At 57.9% G+C, this 18,489-nt stretch overlaps 2 protein-coding genes across 2 annotated transcripts; one reads left to right on the top strand and one right to left on the bottom strand.

Annotated features, from left to right (window-relative positions):
* Nucleotides 1–415: 415 nt before the first annotated feature.
* On the bottom strand, nucleotides 416–4,198 carry Hes3 (hes family bHLH transcription factor 3). Its single transcript, XM_003471237.3, has 4 exons — nucleotides 4,075–4,198; nucleotides 1,395–1,490; nucleotides 1,215–1,296; nucleotides 416–913 (listed from the first exon to the last, which is right to left on the bottom strand). Exons 2-4 carry the CDS (start codon nucleotides 1,473–1,475, stop codon nucleotides 543–545), a joined length of 534 nt encoding a protein of 177 aa, XP_003471285.2. The 5' UTR covers nucleotides 1,476–1,490; nucleotides 4,075–4,198; the 3' UTR covers nucleotides 416–542.
* A 3,979-nt stretch (nucleotides 4,199–8,177) lies between these two features.
* On the top strand, nucleotides 8,178–17,214 carry Icmt (isoprenylcysteine carboxyl methyltransferase). Its single transcript, XM_003471461.5, has 5 exons — nucleotides 8,178–8,518; nucleotides 9,310–9,398; nucleotides 10,422–10,591; nucleotides 11,586–11,803; nucleotides 14,575–17,214. Exons 1-5 carry the CDS (start codon nucleotides 8,324–8,326, stop codon nucleotides 14,755–14,757), a joined length of 855 nt encoding a protein of 284 aa, XP_003471509.1. The 5' UTR covers nucleotides 8,178–8,323; the 3' UTR covers nucleotides 14,758–17,214.
* The last annotated feature ends 1,275 nt before the right edge of the window (nucleotides 17,215–18,489 follow it).

The raw sequence follows: 18,489 nt of genomic DNA, 5'->3' as shown, positions 1-18,489 counted from the left end.
CTGCAGGGCGGCGTAGCGGGCGGAGTGGGTGGGGATCCCGGTGGGAGCGGGGCGGGAGCCTCTCCCTGCGGGGCGGGGCCCGGCGCGCTTTGTGCCGGTGGGAACGGGGCGCCCGCGGCTGGCTGAATGGGCTGGGGCGGGGCGGCAATTCTCCTCGCTGCGAGGGGTCCGCGCCGCGCCGCGGCGGGCTGCGACCTTCCCACCGTGGCGCCGCTGGGGACAGGGGCGGGGGCGGGGCGGGCAGCGCGCCCGGGTCCCTGAGAAAGGGGCGCGCCCCCGGAACCCTTCCCAGCCGGGCGGAGGATAGGAGGGCACCGCGCGGCGGGGCCGGGCTGGCGCGGGGCTGGGCCGAGCCTGGGCGCGCACCTCTGCAGGGCGCATTTCCCCAGGCTCACAGGTGCACAGCGCCCACCAGGCTGCCCCCGCCCCAGACCTGGAACTGGAGACCGAGAGCTCCCCGCGGTCACCATAGATGCGTCCGAAGTAGTCTCTGCATCCCCAACCAGTCCGGGGGTCCCTGGAATGCGAGGCTCGCCTGGAACTTACCAGGGGCGCCACACCCGCAGGCCAGGGCCCGGGCTCTCGGCTCGGCGGCGCGGCGCTGGCTGCGGCGCAGGGACGCTGGTGGAGCCAGGGAGATCCCCGGGGAGCAGGAGCCCTGGTGACGGGGAGCGTGAGTGGCTGGATGCCGGAGTGGGAGCCCAGGCTGCAGGGATGCAGGGGCGGCGCGGTGCCTGGGCGCCCCGCCCGAGGTGGACGCTGTCCATGGTGCTGCTCCCCGCGCTCTCGGGCGCCAGGGAGCAGCGCGGGCCGCCGCCGCCCTCCTCTGCGCTCCGCAGCAACGGGCTCACGCCGGGCAGGCAGCCGCGGAAACCGGACGGGTATTCGGCTCCGCTGGGCGCGGGCCAGAGCCCTAGAGAGAGGAAACACGCGAGAGGAGAAAAGGCGAGGAGACCGTGGGAGAGAGCAGAAGAGAAAGAAGGGCACAAGTGTGGAGAAGAAAGTCAGAGTGAGGCGCCCTGAGGACGTCCCCTGGGTGCTGAACGCGTACCACCTCTGCCAGCTGGACCCCGCCCCGCGCGATCTGGGGACCCACCGAGCTCCCTTCCAGACCCAGTCCTCCCCACCTGGGTTGCTGCGACCCGAAGCTGCGGTCCCACCAATGCCCTCCCGGTTCCCCGCCCAGCCCTTCCGGGCCCGCGCCCCCGCCCCACCTTGCAGCGAGCTCTGAAGGCTCTTCATGTACTTCACGCTCAGCTCCAGGATGTCTGCCTTTTCCAGTTTGCGCTTCCGGATCTGCGGGAGCGGGGAGGGGGGGTGTGCTTAGCCGGGCAGACCGAGGTGGGGGAGAGAGCTCGCGGGCCACCGATTCCCGTCCTCCGGCCGCGTCCCACCTGGTGCGAATAGTGTTTCTCCAGCAGAGACTTGAGCTGCTCCAATGACACGTTGATGCGCGCTCGGCGCTTCTTCTCCATCAGCGGCTTGGAGATCTGTTGGCCCACAGCATTCAGGGGTCAGGGCCCAGCCCTCGCTCTCCCCACCCCTCCAACCAGAGAAGGGATCTCCACTCAGGACTGCAGACCTTTCGGAAGCTGACGGCTGTGCCGCTGGGGCTTCCCCGGGGGGTGGGCTCCATGCCCATATTGCCACATCTGTGCCAGTGGGACAGGGCGCTGCCTTTATAGGGGACCTTAGTTTACATGTCAATGAGGCCCAAGGGGGAGGGGACTGAGGGATACACAAGGGGGAGGTCCCCACCTCCTGTTCTGGGGCCCCTCCTAGAGTCCAGGTTTCCTCTGGCCCACAGGACCTCTCCTCTCTTCCCAGGGACCTTCTGTCCCCTCTCCGTTTTTGTCTTCTCTTGCTCACGCCACTTTGCTAGCCAGGGGACCCTCGTGGGCCACCTCCATCCTACCCTGCTGGTCCCAGTCACCACGGGTTCAAGATCTCACCATAGGGTCTGCCTGTGCACTCCTCACCCCTTACTCTCAGCACCCTGGAGGGAGGTCTATGGGCCACAGCCCCTACCAGTGACTAGGACAGAGCTCCACCAGCCCATGCAGACGCCCAGGCAAGGGTGGGCCTGTGATGCTTCGATGCGTGCTTCACGCTCTGGCTGGGCTGCGACGCCACATTAGCTGCCTTAATGTGGGGACAATGCTGCGATTTTCTGCCTGTGGCTGCTCAAAGCTGGGCACGATCAGGGCCCTCTGGGGCGATGCAGCAACATGTGTCCCATTAAAGCGTGCAGCCTGCCCGCGGGGCCATGGCCAGCCTCCCCTTCCTGGGGCCTAGACATGGTTAGGATCCTAGACTTGAGGCGAATGCCCCCAACAGTGAAGGAGTGGGGTTCTACCCCTGTGGGTCTTCTCTGAGTCCCACAAACAGGCCATGGGCCTGGAGAAGCCCACTGGTACTCTGGAGAGTTCCAGCCTGACTTAGCTCTCCTGGGTCTCTTCACCCTTCTCCATTATTTGGGCCGTGGCTGGAGACCCAGGGAGTGCAGTGCAGGGAGTCCCTGGGCACGTACCCCAGGATAGGCCCGGGTCCTACAGCACTGGGTAGTGGCCTCCCTGGTCCCAGGAGGCTGGACTCTCGTAGTTGTGACTGCCAGGAAGGCTAACTCGAGGGAACTGTTCAAACCTCCACACCTCCCCGTTAGTGGGCCCCATTGGAGCTGATCTGAGGGTCTGTAACACGCATTCTGGACAGCGAGTCCTCTCTGGATGCTTGTGAGGCTGACATCGAAGGTGCAAGAGTTCAGCAGTTCAGCTCTGTGGCTGAGGGCCCATGTGGGGGAGGGGATGCCGCAGCGTCTCCTGTGGGCCCCTAACTCCGTCGCCCCGAGAGGCCTCTTCCACCCCGAACCGCCCTACCCGCATTGATGCGCCCTGGCGGGGCCGCGCGTTCCCAGGCACCAGGCAGCGTGAAGAATCGCGCCCCGCCCTCCCCCTTTCAGGCCGGTGCCTCAGCGACTGCAGCCCGGGACGTGGTCCTGCTCCCCCCTGAGGGCCCATTGGCCAGATCGGGGCCGATCCAGGCCCGGGAGGACAGCAAGGCCGAGGCCCAGCGGTGGGCGCTGGCACGCGCCGGGCGGCTTTGAAGCGCTAGAGCCGGCGGGGCGCTGCGCTCTCGGGCGCTGGTGGCAGGGCACAAAGGCGCGGCGGGGCGGCGGGGCACAAAGGGGGCAGCCGGGTGTTCAGGGCATTGTGCCGGCCCCACAAAGCGCCGCCCGCGCCCGCCCCCTCCGGGACAAACTCCGGGCGCCCCGCCGCGCACGGGCCTCCAGCTGCTGCACATCTGCCCGGAGACCCGGCGCGCGCCTCGCCCCGCCGGGTGCCCCTCCGCCCAGTCCTGCCGCCGCGGGAGCAGCGGGGCAATTTGTCTTCTAATTACCGTCCTCCCCCTTCAGTCCGGCGTGTTAGAAACCAATGAATGGCCCTGCGCGCAGCCCTCTCCAGTTAGTCCCGTCCACACCCGCCACTCGCCGCCCTGGGGCCACACTCTGCCGAGGCGGGCCCTGCGATCCCCGCCGCTCGGGGTGGAGCCGCTCACGTGGGGGCTCTGTGTTTCCCAGGCAGTGGAAAATTGACCGCAAAATGCGCTAATTCGCAATGTTCTACTTCGGCGGTGGGAGGCGGGATTCTCAGCGTCACGCTCCGCCGGGGTCCGCTTCAAGGATCTCCGCCTCCACTCGGCACGGCCCGCTGCGCCCCCTGCCCAGGCCAGGGTCTCCCCACCCGCACCGAAGCCCCCTGCTCTCAGGACCTCCCGCCGCCACCACCGGAAATAGCCGGCTCCTCGCCTCTAGGGACTGAGGGCGGTCCAGGATCGAGGCTGGAACGGACTGGGGTACCCTCGATCTTTTAAAAACTTGGGAGACCCTTTACTTCCCGCGCCCCCTCCACCGAGTCCCAGTTCGCGCCGCTTTCTCCGGGCAGCAGGTTAAAGCCAGGTATCTTTGCTTCCCTTCAAGATCAGTGGAAAAGACAGAAGTCTCCCCAGCGCCTTCCCAGAGCCCCAAGCTGGGGCTCCGTCTCCCCCCCCCACCCGCCCCTCCGCCGAGCGTCCTACCCGCAGCCGGACTCCAGAGGGGCAGAGCCGGCGGGTCGCTTTCGGGGCGCGCAGGGCGGCGGATCACCCCGTCCTCTCTGAGAGCGAACAGGACAAGGCCCTCTCGGCCGCTGGGAAGGTCGCGGACCAACTTAGTAACTGGGCTTATGCAAGCTGGGATGTAGGCCACCGCCTCTTTCCGTCTTTAGCTCCTGGGGTCCCCAAGGTGCCCAGAAAGGAGCACAGCTCCAGGAGGAGCGCGGGGGAAGCCCAGGCCCCCGCCCCTGCTCATTCAAGGAAAAATTTCCTTCAATAACCGTAAGGGTTGGCAGGCTCCCTCCTTTCTAAGACGGGGAGATGGAAACACGAGACAGCATGGAGCTTTGCATGATCGCTATGTGGCTTTCTTGACTTGGGTAAAAGAAAAAACTTTGAATTTTGGGGCCTGGAAATGAGGTGGGGAAGGACCCCAGAACAAGAGCCGCCAGATGTCCCACCTCCTGTCCCAGGTGATAGCCCCATGCAGCCTCTAGCCCATAGAAGGGGTTCATTTCTTCCTTCACCTGTGGTCATTTAAACCAGTGCTAAGTGCTTGGTGTGGTGGCACATTTCTGTAACCCCAGCGCTCTGGAGGCTGAGGCAGGAGGATCACTGGCAGCTGGAGCCTAGCTTGGGCTACATGAGTTTCAGGCAAGCCTGAACTACATAGTGAGATCCTGTTTCCAAAAATAAGGAAAAGAAAATTAAGCAGTGCTAAGTGGCGAGCCTTGTGCGAGCTACAGTAGATGCCAGAAACTGCAGGGAGAAATGTGTTCTTCCCCTGCACCCCTCCAAGATGTCGTTTCAAAGGAGTGAAGTGCTTGCCCCATGTAATTAACCATGGGGACACAGCAAAAGCCCCCAAATGACTCAAGCCATTGTCTCCAGATGGGTTGGAGAGGCTGATTGTTTAACTCTCTTTAGCTGTGTTGAGAGAGTCCTGGCAGCCAAGGACCCTTCAAGGGACAAAGGCCTGGACTGCAGAGAGTGCATCAATGCTGACCAGGCTGGCCCTGCTCTGGAAGAGACCCCCATTATTCTGGCCTTTTGTGTCTCTCTCCTACTGGCTCTAATCTTTAAATATTTACTTGGATCCTTTGTGCACATATGACTTCAGCGCTTTGGGCTGGTGTGCTTATAAATCACGCGTCATTGACCTGTTTCTAGACTGCAGAGAAGAGCCTTTCAGTCCTCTAGCCTGGGATGGCTAGGGTAAAGCAAAGCAAACTTCTGAAAAACTGGGATTATCTCCTGGGGAGAGCAGGATCCATGCTGACCTAATGCTCCTCGGGTCTGCCCGAGATGCACAGACAGGCCGAAGACCTGTGAGGAACTAGATGCCTGTAATCCCAATACCTTCGGGAGATTGAGGCAAGAGGACCACTAGGTAGAGGCCAGCCTGGACTACATAGTGAGTTCAAAGCCAGCCTAAACTATATACTGAGACCCTGCCTGAAAACAAACAAACTAAAAGCAGTGACTAAGAAGGGCTGTTCTAGCACCCTATCGGTTAGGAGGAAGGAGAGGCCAGAGCTTCCTCCTGCAGGATCTTTTTCCTGCTTGGTTGGGCTCCGATAACACCAGGACAGAAGTGAACTTTCATCCCGGGAACATACTGTGTAGATCGAGGTGCTTGATTACCCATCCAGCTGTGAGATGCAGGAATGCCTCACTTCCTCCATGCCCATGCACCTGCCCCAACTCAGCCTGGCATCCAACTCAGAAATACCCAGGTGGTCCTTAGGGCTGTCCAAGAGAGAGGAACCCACTTGGGCCCAGGAAGGAAAGTAGCTGTAGCCTGCGGTGGGCCGGCAGGCTGGGGAGGGAGGAGGAGGAGAGGGCTGCTGAGGGACCCCACTGCATGAGAAAGGGCTTCCTTTGTGCCTGCCTGGAGTGCCTAGAACAAAACATATTCAAATGCTTATTTACAAGGAAAAGCAAAAAAAGAAAAGCAAGCAAGGCCTCCCAGGACTGCATAGCTTCCCCCTTCTTTATTAGATTTTGGTGCTTGGTGCTTCCAGAGAGCTGAGTGCTCCCTGGGTTAGCTTGATCAGATTGTTTTCCTCTCTGGTGGGAAAGCAGGGGCATATGTGTGTTTCTCTCTCTCTCTCTCTCTCTCTCTCTCTCTCTCTCTCTCTCTCTCTCTCTCTCTGTGTGTGTGTGTGTGTGTGTGTGTGTGTGTGTGTGTGACAGCTTCTCTGCACACACGCATGCCTAGGTGGGCATAGCTTCACTGTTTAGCCTCTCTCCATCACTGCTCAGTAAGCCCTGGGTCCTAACAGATCTAGAAACTCCAGCAACTTTTAAAACTTCCGCCTCTTTGGGATCTCGTCCCCCATGGGAAGGGACAGCATCCCTTTTCCTTTCCAGTCTCCAGGCTGGGGCTGAGGAAGGATGTCGCTTTGGTCACACGTTGCTTTACACCCTAGGGAAAGTGGCCACAGTCTTCCAAGAGAAACCAGGCAGGTAAGCCTGAAGAGCAAACGCCCCGGGATAGAGGAGGCGCTTTTTGGGGGTGGGGGTGGTGTGTCCCATGGTCCCATGGACCAAGTTCCCTCTCGGGTGTGAAGGTGCAAGGAGCGCCCTCTACTGGCCCCGAGGCGTCCTGGCGCAGGCGGGAAAACCAGGAGAAACTGAGGACAGAGACCTGAGACCCTCTCCCAGCGCCCAGGCAGAGTTAATACCCAGGCCTCTTTAACTGGGCACCTGAAACTCGGAGACTGGTTTGCAAAACATTCTCTCTCCAATTTCTAACACCCACGTTTAGCAAAGGTCTCCTGGGGACCATTTCAACAGGATTCTGGGCTTTAGGGAACAAATACCGACCCATACCGGTGGAAGCAGGGCACTCATGTTACAGAACGCAGAAGTTCATGGAATTGAGTTTTCGAGGTCACAAAGCTTGGCTTCGGCGCGTGGCAGACCCCATCCACGTGCCGGACACCAGGCCCCGCAAGGACAGCAGAGAGGCCTGGGGCTGGATGCAGGATTCACTCTGCTGCATCCACTGCCCTCCATCCTGTCCCCACCCTACCTCAGCCTTTCCAATTCAGCCCCCATTGCCAGCAGCAGGGGCTGCCAATCCCCCAGGGCCTCAGGGCCTGGCTCAGCGTCTTCTCCATGCAGCCCGGTCTCCTTGCTCAGCCGGTGCTCGGCTTCCCTCCCTCTCCACCCTGCGGTTTATTCCAGCCGTTCCTTACTTGCCTTTCTCCTCCTCTACAGCTGACTCCCTGGGGGTAAGGACAATTAGGGCAGGAAGGGTAGAGGCAGATCAACTGGCACAATCTTACTGTTTGATAAGAATACAGTCTGGGGTCTTATGACTTGGAGGTGAAGATAATACCTCAAAATATTGTAGATAGGAGGCAGGAATTTGAATGTATTCACCATAAAAAATAAGTTTATTTAATTTGCTGTACTGGGGAGTGAAGCCAGCAAGTGCTGGGCTACATCTCCAGCCCCTTTTACATTTTTGAGACAGGGTCTCGCTAAGTTGCCCAGGCTAGCCTCGGACTTGCCATTTTCCTGCCTCAGCCTCCCGCGTGGCCAGGATGAGAGACGTTGAAAGTGGTGAGTGTGCCCCTAAAGGCATTAAATCATGGAGGGTGACCTTTGCATCATTTCCCCAGGTTCACGTGCATGCTACTTTTCAAGTGACAACAGGAGCGCATCGTGAAGTTTTGCGTTCTGCTTTTGCTAATCCCGCAGCACACCCTGACCTCTTCACCGTCCTCCCGCGGCCTCCCAGCCCGGGTTTAATCAAGTGCTCGCGTGGACGCCCGGGCGTCCCAAACACCGCGGAACCCGCTCGCGCCTGCGCACTGAAGGAGGGGCGGGCGTGACGCAGGGGCGGGGTAGTTCCTAAGCTCCAGTTGTTTATCCGAACTTTCTTAAGTTTGGGGCCCGCTTCTGCAAGTCACCTTCGGCGACTCATCAGACCTAGCTCCGGGTCTCCGGGGACAAATCGTCCCAAAGGAGCAAGAAGGGCGGGGCCAGCGGGGCGGGGACGGAGGGGCGGGGCCAGATGGGTGGGGCGGGGCGCTGTTGCCAAATTCGGGCCGCGGGTTGCGCGTGCTGGTGTTCTCGCGAGAGCTCGCAAGCGGCGCGCAGTTCCGGGCAGCTCCCTTCCCGGCCAGCGTCAGCGGAGCAGTGCGCAGGCGCAGCCGGCGGGTTTCCCGGGCTACCGTCTGAACCAGCTAGTCCGCCGCCGGCTGGTCCGACCCCCTGCGCCATGGCTGGCTGCGCGGCGCGGGTTCCGCCGGGCTCCGAGGCGCGCCTCAGCCTGGCCACCTTTCTGCTGGGCGCCTCGGTGCTCGCGCTGCCGCTGCTCACGCGCGCCGGCCTGCAGGGCCGCACCGGGCTGGCGCTCTATGTGGCGGGGCTGAACGCGCTGCTGCTCCTGCTCTACCGGCCGCCGCGCTACCAGGTGCGGGCAGGGCAGGGGTTGGGGTCGGGACTGGGCAGGCGAGGGCTGGGGGCTCAGGATAGGGATCGCCCTGGTAAGAGCCTGGGTCCAGATTGGTCTCGGGACCCGGCAGGTAAGAGTTCGGGTCGGGGTCGAGGCCGGGCAGGGGTCCCACGCGGCCGCCCAGCGCTTGGCCACCTGTTCTCGCGGGTCCAGGACTGCCTTACACAGGCGTGTTCCTCAGGTCGCTGAGCGACCCCGCCTCTCCCGGCCGTGGGTGTTAAATTGCAATTCGTGCAGCTCGGCAGCTGCGGCAGATGCGCAGGGGGTGGCAGCGAGCGCGCCCACGAGGTCGTTAATGTGAGGTGTGGCGTTTCACCTGCCGCCAGGTCGGAGGTCAGAGGCCCGGGTTCTTGGTGGAGGCTTGGCACTGAGCTCCGGTGTCCCTACTACAGTCGCTGATTTGGGAACATCGGCCCAAGCCGGACAAACTTTAAGCAGTTTCTCCACAGTCCTGATAGTAACGGTAATTGTGATTGCAGCGACAAAGTAGGCACCAGTTATGCACAGGTGGATCTCGCAGCAGTCCTAAAAGGCGGGAATGATTGTTACCCTGCGGTGTGGATGCGCACACCGAGGTCCAGAGTGTTGCACTACAAGCCTCCCCCATCGTAGCCACAGGGGTCTGGTGCAGGATTTGAACCCAGGTAGCCCCACTTTTCTGTCTTAGGGGCTGCCTTTGCTTGCCAGTGACCTACTTATCCCAGGAAGGTCATCGGGCCGGTGACTGGGCTTCTTTGGGTCCGTTTCAGATAGCCATCCGAGCTTGCTTCCTTGGCTTCGTGTTCGGCTGCGGCGTGCTGCTCAGCTTTAGCCAGTCCTCTTGGAATCACTTTGGCTGGTAAGAAGTCCTGGGGGTGACGGTGCTGAGGCGAGGGTGGACAGTGCAGACGGTCAGTAGTGGCATTTCCTTGTCCTTGTCTCTCATGTCTGATGGGCAGGCAGAAGGCTGTTGAGGGTCCCTTCTGTCTTCCACTGAGTTGCCCACAGTTCGGGCTTTGCACGCTCGTACCCACTGGTTGACTCTGTTGCAGACAAACAGGTCTCCCTGGCACTCTCCCCAAAGGTGCCCTCACAGCAGCTGCTGGGACGGCATTCAGTGAGGTGCCCAGCCCTTCCCGGAAGGGGGTGCAGGTCCTCGGTGACGGGAAGGGACGAGACTCTGGCTGGCCTCCCTAAGCCTTTTCCATCTCCAATTTCTATTAGGTCACGGCTAGTGCACCCCCTCAGCCACAGTAGGATTTTCCCCTACACTATGATTTCAGTCCCTTGAGCCTTCTAGTCTGACCTGGATATGAACCATGGCTTCAAGGTAAAGAGCTTTATCTCCTATTATCAGTATGCTGAGCCATCTAATCCTTCTTTGCTGAAATTATTTTATGAGTTTTGTTGAATTTTGTTTCCAACATACATCACTACTTTATGTTGCTATTTCTCTCTTTCATTTTAAAATGTATATTTGTCATTTTACAAGGACTTAAAGGCCTGTAATATCTCCTTCACCTATGGAGATTATCTGAGGTTGTTTGAGGTTTTTTTTTTTTTGGTCTGTGACATTCAAAATCATGACAACTCCACTCCACTTTAAAAACCCCACTTTCTGGGCCCGGGATATAGCTCAGTGGCACAGCGCCTGCCTGGCAAGCATGAGGTTGTGAGTTTGAATCCTGGTACCAAAAAACAAAAATAAACCCCACTTTCTGCCAATCAGAGGGAATCAATGTTTTGCATCTGGGCTCCTGATGTCCCCACAGGCGGACGTTGTCGTAGAACTAGGGACAGCTCAGATCCAGGTCTGCTCTTACCTCCCGTCTGGCTAAGTGGGTTCCCTTGCCCCAGTTCACTGCCGTTTCTTTTTGAATAGGTATGTGTGCTCGCTGTCATTGTTCCACTATTCCGAGTACTTAGTGACAGCTGTCAATAACCCCAAAAGCCTGTCCTTGGATTCCTTCCTCCTGAATCACAGTCTGGAGTACACCGTCGCGGCTCTTTCTTCTTGGATAGAGTTCACGCTTGAAAATATCTTCTGGCCAGGTTAGTGTGCCCCACTTTCCCTGCTGGAGCCAGCTGCCTGCCTTGCATGCCGAGGACGGTGACATTGTTTCACCTTTCAGGCCTAATCTCCCCTGAGCGAGTGTCCCCAGCCCTCTGTTGTCCTCGCTAAGCTATTTATAAAAGACAGGCTCCACTCGAGAATTCCACTTCTGGATTTTGAATCGGGGCCGTGTTGCCCTTCTGCTTTAAGCCTTGTATAACCTCACGTGCCATCTCAAGTGACGTCCCCATGATGGATGTGACCCTGAATCTTCATTTTCCGCAACAGGAGAAATTGCACATGATTTTTTTTTTTTTGTCTTTTTCATTTTTATCGGTACCAGGGATCGAACTGACGACTGCCTGCTTGCAAGGCAGGCACTTATGCCGCTGAGCTAAATCCCCAGCCCCATATGATGTTTTTATTAGCAGAAACTTTTGTACCTGGAGCCCACTCAAACTTCCCACAGCTGAAAATAACGGCTGTGGCTCCCAGTATTCCTGGTGGAAACCCACTCCTTTCTCTGCCTTTCTCACTTGTGTTTGTCCCCAAGAGAAGAACATAAGCCGGTGACTGGGGAGGAGAGCCAAGCACCTGTCAGCCTGCGAGGGCGGTCTCCTTTGCGGGCAGCACTTTAAACGGATGAACAGCAGCTCTTGGCTCCAAGTTCCCTTTTTCAATTGTAAAGATTTGAAAGTGCTGACAAGTGCTCATTGTCCCTGGGCATGCTTTCTTTTTATTTTTGGTCTTTTTGAGACAGGGTCTTGCTATGCAGTTCAGGCTGGCCTTGAGCTCACTTTGCAGCCCAGGCTGGTCTCAAATTTGCAGCAGTCCTGCAGAGTGCTGGGATGACAGGCATGTGTCACCATACCTGTCTCACCTGGGCATGTTTTCTGATGCTTCTGTCTTGAGGAAATCAGTGCCCTGTGAGCGGGGCAGGGGCTGGGCAGTCCCGAGTCTCAGTCCCTTCCTGTGGTCCCTGTGTCTCTGCAGAGCTGAAGCAGATCACCTGGCTCAGCGCCACAGGGCTGCTCATGGTGGTCTTTGGTGAGTGCCTGCGCAAGGCTGCCATGTTCACGGCCGGCTCCAACTTCAACCACGTGGTGCAGAACGAGAAGTCGGACACCCACACCCTGGTGACAAGCGGGGTGTATGCCTGGTTCCGGCACCCTTCCTACGTGGGCTGGTTCTACTGGAGTATTGGGACCCAGGTATGGTGTCCGAGAAGACACTGGCTGCCTTGGGTTTTAAGTTGAAGTACAGCTGCTACGCTGCAAAATTCACATTCAGAAGCTACAATTCCGCCTCCTTCCTGCTTTTACAGGGTTCCTGGTCTCCTTCGCCCTGTGCTCCTTGGCATGTTTGATTCACTCATTCATACGTTCATTTATCTTTTTTTTTGATACCAGGGATTGAAGTCACGGCCTCACATTTGCCAGGCAAGGGCTTGTACCGCTAAGCTGTACCCCTGGCCCTATTTTGTGTTTTAATTAATTAATTGATTTAGACAGGGTCTTGCTATGTAGCTGTTTTTTATTTGTTTGTTTGGTTTTGTTGTCTTTCTGAGACAGGGTCTCACTACGCAGTTCAGGCTGACCTTGTAGCCCAGGCTGGTCTCAAACTTGCAATGATCCACCTGCCTCATGCCTCCCGAGTGCTGGGATTACAGGAGTGTGTTACCATATGTAGCTATTTTTTTTTTTTTAATCGGTACCGGGGATCGAACTCACGACCACCTGCTTGCAAGGCAGGTGCTTATGCCGCTGAGCTAAATCCCCAGCCCCCAATGTAGCTGTTTTTTGAGACTGGGTCCCATTATGTAGCCCAGGCCAGGCTGGCCTCAAACTCAGAGCGATCCTGGCTCAGCCTCCCGCATGCTGGGATTATAGGCATGCTGAATAAATTTAGTTCTTAAGGTTTTTACCACGCACTTGCAATGTGGGCACTGTACGTATAGCCCTGGTGACTGTTCATGCTACCACCCCCTCCTGTACCCTTTCCCTGCCTCTTAGTTTTGCCACAGAGCACCCCAAGGGGAAGACAGGACTGTGGGAGGCCGGGCCCTCAGCCACTCCTGGGCGGCTCAGTGGGTTTGTATGAGAAATTGGTCTTCTGAGGGCGGGGCCCCAGCTTAGGCCAATGAGCTCCAGGGGACTTCTGTCCTAGGGTGCAGGCCAAGCCCTTGTTTTTTTTTTTTTTTTTTTTTTGTCTTTTTGAGACAGGGTCTCGCTATGCAGTTTAGGCTGGTCTTGAGCTCACTTTGTAGCCTAGGCTGGCCTCAAACTCACAACGATCCTCCTGCCTCAGCCTCCCGAGTGCTGGGATTACAGGCCTGAGCCACCACGCCCCGCCAAGCCCTTGTTCTTGATGTCAGGCTCTTCCTTCTGTATCCTTGGATTCTGGAAAATTTAGTCAGGGAATGTGAGCTGAGTTTGGACCATTTATCCCTTTGGGGAAGAGCCAGCCAAGGTCCCTGGGACCCCAAGGACTTCTGGTGCTGTGTAGTAGGGACAGATAACCACACAGCATCTCTTTTCAAAGTTTTGTATTTTTAGCTGGGTGTGGTGGTGCATGCTGTAGTCCTAGCACTTTGGGAGGCTGAGGCAGGCAGGAGGCTCACAAATTGGATTGCACTTAGCAAGACCCTGTCTCAAAATAAAACATGGAAAGGGCTAAGGGTGGAGCTCAGTGCAAAGGCCCGGGCTTCATCCCGGATGCCACACACCCATGTGCACGCGTGCACGCACACACACACAGTATTAGCACTTAGCAGTCACATTCCTGAGACTGAATGGATTATGGCCCGTGGATGTGATTTGCTCCAAAGGCTTGCTGACCATGAACCTTTTGGGCCATAGTTGTTTGCGACATTGTGTCCAGCAGCTGTGTGTATACACGCAGCTCGCCTGCCCTGTACCAACCCTTCCCTGGCCTTCTGCTTTATCTCTGTCTTCCCCAGAGCACTGCCCACGGCACCAGACTTCCTGGCTGAGAAGCAGTGTTCAGCCTGGGACTGGCATGTGTGTTCTCAAGCAAGGCCCCCCCAGGCATCACCGGCCAGGGCTGTCCTCGGTCTGGTGCTTGCTGCTGGGTCTCTTCCCTCTCAGGTTATAGGGCGGTGTGGCAGCTGCTGCAAGCTCTGTTGTGGGGTGAATGGCTCACAGTTTGAAGGGCTGGGTGCGGTGCTGGGACAGCGCACCACAGAGAGAAGGCGGGTATGTTCCTAGTTCTTGGGTAGACGTGCTCAGTCAGGGAGACACCATCTCCAGGGGACAAGTCCTTGGTGCTAGCAGTGGGCAGGGTGCTTCACAGGTGCCCCAGCAGCACAGGAAGCTTCTAAGGAGCAGGGCTGCTCTGGGCCTTGACAAACTGTGGCTTGACTCACTGGGGAGAACTTGGAGAGTCCAGGAGGTGAGGGCCGGGTACAGGGAGGCGGTGGGGGAGGAGGGCGGCCACTGAGGTGAGGCCTGGCTGGATGAAGGCAGTACAGCTGTCTGGGACTGAGCAGCCTGTGGAGGAAGGTTCCGGAAGCTCACCTGGACCTCCCGAATCTGATTCTGGGGCCAGAGGCAGGATAGGCGCGTCTGTGGACGGGGACCCAGGAGGAGCCCTGTGAGAGGGAGTCGCACTTAGCGAGGAGTCCTTCACCTGACCCAAGGGCTGGAATCCAAGAGGTCAGTCTTAGGGCTGTTCCCTAAGAGGAACAACAGAACAGCAGGAAAGACCCAGCGCCACAGTGATGCAGTGGCCTGAGTTCGGTTAGTGACTCCCTGGCTCCCACAGACCCCGAGTTCTGAGTCTCCTGTACCCCTGGAGAGAAGTCCTGTAGGTGTTAGAGACAGGTGCCGCTGGCCATGCTGGCCCGTGCCTGTCCTCCTCACACCCAGGAGGCTGAGGCAGGAGGATGGCCACAGGTAGAAAGAGACAGGTGTGTAGATACTGGCTCACTCCAACCCCGGCCACTCACTGTCTTCTGTGCCAGGTGATGCTGTGTAACCCCATCTGTGGGGTGGTCTACGCCCTGACCGTGTGGCGCTTCTTCCGAGATCGAACCGAGGAGGAGGAGATCTCACTCATCCACTTCTTCGGAGAGGACTACTTAGAGTACAAGAAGCGGGTGCCCACGGGCCTGCCTTTCATCAAGGGGGTCAAGGTGGAGCTATGATGGGCGGGGCCAGGTGGGGCCGACCTCAGGGACTGCGGCGCTCTGGTCGGCCACTGCAGGACGGATTTTCTTAATAATTTTTTATGTCACTAATTACTCCTCCGGAGCATCACCCAAGACCACACGGTCAGGAGGCCTTAGGACCCAAAGCCCCGCCGGAGCAATCTCGAGCTGAGCCCCGGTCGGGGTAGGTTTCTGAGGAACATGAAGCAAATCACAGCAATATTCATCAGTCCCGCTTTCTAGGCGGCCAGGTGAGGACCCGAGCCTCGTGGCAGTGCCCTCAGCCACCGTGTGTGTGCCTGGTGTTGGGGTTCCCTCAGGAGCGAGGGGCCTGCCTGCCTGGCTCAGCAGGGTCTGCTGCTGAGGGCAGCGGGGTACCTACTCGGCAGCATTAAAGATGCACTGAAAGCCCTCATGTCACCGAGAAGCACCGCAGCACGGCTGTAACCTCCAGTGTCCTCCAGTGCATGCACATCTGTATAAGCTCAAGTCCCTGCCTCCTGGCACTTTGCTCCTCGTGCATTTAACTGTATCCACACTCGTTTTTGATCGGTAGCAGGATAAATGTAAAGGGGCCCCTGGGGGCTTTCTAGGTCCAGCTTGTATTGGTCAGCAAGTGAGCACAGACCCCTGACACAGTTCAGCCGGTAGCTTTAGGTGACCGTGGCCCCCGTGTGCTTTCCCCAGGTCCTGACCCCTGCTCTTTTCCTGTTGCCGGTGACAAGTGGGTCACAGATGAGCCATTTTCCCTTGACCCAGGAGGCACTTGCGGGATGCAGACACCGCTGAGCAGTGTGAAATTCCCCGCTGTCCATTTACGCGGGCTTCTGTCCTGCTGTTCCTACAGCTCGTGTTTCTGTGTCTCTGTCCATCTATCCAGCATTGGGCTCTGGGTTCTCCTCCTCCCCAGTGCTGGTTCAAGCTGCCTTTCCCAAAGGGCTCCAGCATAGACCTGTGTAGGCACACCCCCTCCTGAAAAGAACCTTAAATAGAGCCCACCAGCCGGGCTGAGGTTCTGTGTCAGCTCGGCCCCACATTGTGGGGAGAGGAATCACCTTTGTGAGGCAGACTGAGACCTGGGTGTCATCCTTGGTGAATCCTGGACCCGAAGAGAACATGGTCTTGGTGTTAGGTCTTCCTGAGCAGCTTTGCAGGAGCACAGGTGAGAGTGCCATTGGCCTGTAGGCCTCCAGCGCACCATGGCTTTTGAGGGGCTGTCAGACCCTTCGTGGGTAGCCTCTCATCTGCAGGACGGGCCTGTGCCGCCTACCTCACAGGGCTGTTGTGAGGACTTAGGGTACTAGTGTCTGGTATTAAGCAAACTCGACACAGTGTCATCGTGTGGCGTAAAAGCATGCAGGTGGGCCAGCTGGTTACCTGCACAGGTCCCTAAGGTGTATTTAAAGAGGGTTTTGCCAGCTAAGAAACATCCCTCATCTCTAGATTCCTTGGCTTAATTTTCTCATTGTTCTGTATACCAAAGAGGCTCAAGGGATAGGTCGATTGTCAGCATTAGCCTTGCTGGCTTGAGAGCTGTCGGCCCTGGTTACCTCAGAGGGGCTCACAGACCCGAGTCCTTGGGGAGCCAGGCCAGGGGGACATCAGATGCATCATTCATTCTTGGGATGGGAGTCAAATTGGTGCCCAGCTCCCCCAAACCACAGATACTGAGCAGCTGTTGCTCAGCAGGCCGTAGTGGCGCAGGTCAGGTCAGGACTGGCAGTCTTGGGCACTCTGAGGGGACATTCTTCCCGCCCGCCTGCACCCTAGTGGGGCTGGCGTCTGTGTTCCCTGGGGGTGAGGCCGTGAAGTTACCTGTTTTGATGGATGGGGAGCAGCTGATGACGGCCCCTGGCATTGTGTGTGCGTGGTGCGGCTGGGTGTTGCCATCTGATGCCAAGCTCCATCTGCCAGAGGCCAGAAAGCAAATCTTCACGCAGACCTAGGAGTGAAGGAGCCCAGGCCTTGGGGTTTTGCAGGGGCGTGGAGAAGGAGGACGTCCATCCTTACCCTGGTGATGGCCCCAGCACAGCTCTGCTCCCCATCAAGTGGAGAGTTAAATGGGGAGCAGGGCCAACATGAAGTGAAACCCTGGGGATGCAGACAGCTTCTGGAGCCCAGCAACACCCCCGGGCTGGTGGGACGGGACGGTTGACCCGGTCCGGCGCCTTGGACCCTTCTCTGCACTTTCTCGCGCTGCCTTAGGTAGCTTCAACCCCACACTGTACTTCGCTTCCGCTTGCGTAGCGGCTCGGCCAGATTAGGTGACCTCAGCCTCTCTGTCCTGGTGGGAAGGGCGGCCCCACCCCAGAGAGGGACTTAACAGAGTAATTCTTCTACTCTTCTGTTTACATACAGAAATGTTTATTTAAATATTTTAAATTGGATTTTCCTTCACAGATACTGATGATTCTTCCCAGTTCTTAAATCAATAAAGTGAAATATTTGATTTCACTGTGAGCAGCAGTGTGGTCGTATGGGGTGCAGGAGATCACTGGTGAACCGGTGTCTGTACCTGGCTGGTCTGGGACACTGGATTCCCTTCCCCTTTGGCTGCATGCAGGGCTTTGGTGCTTTGGGGGTGCTTTGAGGGCCTCCCTCCCTGTGTGCTGTTGAGACAACCTAGTTAGACCCGATGTCTGTTTAATGTGCCCTAGTGTGGGAACAGTGGCTTGGAACCTGAGGCTGTGGGGTGACCCTGTGCCACCTGGCTGCCAGCAGCTTTCCTGGCATCCTGAGCTCTGGCCTGCTATGAGCCCCTGCTCAGGTCACTGGGTGGGACCTCAGGCACCAGGCCAGCAGGTTCAGGTTCAGCTGGGTTTCACAATCCGGCAGATGCTGCACGGTGGCAGAGGAGTCTCATGCTGGTGGCTGAGCCTGGATGCCTGATGCAGGTGCAGAACCATGTGGGGCTATTACCTGTGTGTCCACTCCTTGGACTGGGAAGGCACAGGGTGGGATTGGGGCTGTGGTAAGGGCCAGGACTTCATGTTAAGGGGCCATGGAGCAGTGGAGCAGCCTACAGTCTCCGGAGTTCAATGGTCAATTGCTACCTTTTAAAGAAATAGGCAGCTGGGCGTGGTGACACACACCTGTAATCCCAGCCCTCAGGAGGCTGAAGCAGGAGGATTGCAGTGAGTTGGAAGCCAGCATGTGTCAGGCCAGCCTGAACTACATAGACCTCCAAAAAAAAACAGCTGTGGCTGTGGCTCGCTGGCAGGAGCCCTCGGGTTTGATCCCTGGTATTGCAAAAGGAAAAAAAGTTAAGGGGACAGTTTAAGTGGTCGTGAGGGTGCGATTCCCTGCTAAGCCCCAGCTGGGGACATCGGCCCCGCTCCTCCACTTGGATCTGAGATGACTTCTTCTCTGCACCATGGCCTCTTCTGGGGTGATGCTTAGGATGCAGCCACTGTTTTGGGGTTGCAACATCTCTTTGTTTTGGAACTGGGGATCGAACTGCTAACCTTGCATTTGCCACTGAGCTAAATCCCTGGTCTCATCTTCTCCCTCTTGTCTGTGGCATCCCCGGATCATTCCTAAGGCAAGCTGAACCTGAGCAGGTCTGCTCTCCCAGTGTGGAGCCTTTGGGGGCCCAGGAGACCCAGGCCCTACCGAACCCCATCAAGGATTCTTACTGTGGGCAGGGCACTCCACCCCTGGAGACGGGTGCTAACCGCCCAAATAGCAGCCCCCCCACACACACAACTGAGCTTTGACTTGCACTCCCAG

This window comes from Cavia porcellus, unplaced genomic scaffold (genome assembly GCF_034190915.1).
Source record: "Cavia porcellus strain 051 isolate PalLab524CR breed Dunkin Hartley unplaced genomic scaffold, mCavPor4.1 scaffold_25, whole genome shotgun sequence".
In the NCBI taxonomy this organism is placed as follows: Eukaryota; Metazoa; Chordata; class Mammalia; order Rodentia; family Caviidae; genus Cavia; species Cavia porcellus.
Note: the sequence above shows the minus strand (reverse complement) of the source record. Positions and strands in the feature narration are given on the sequence as shown.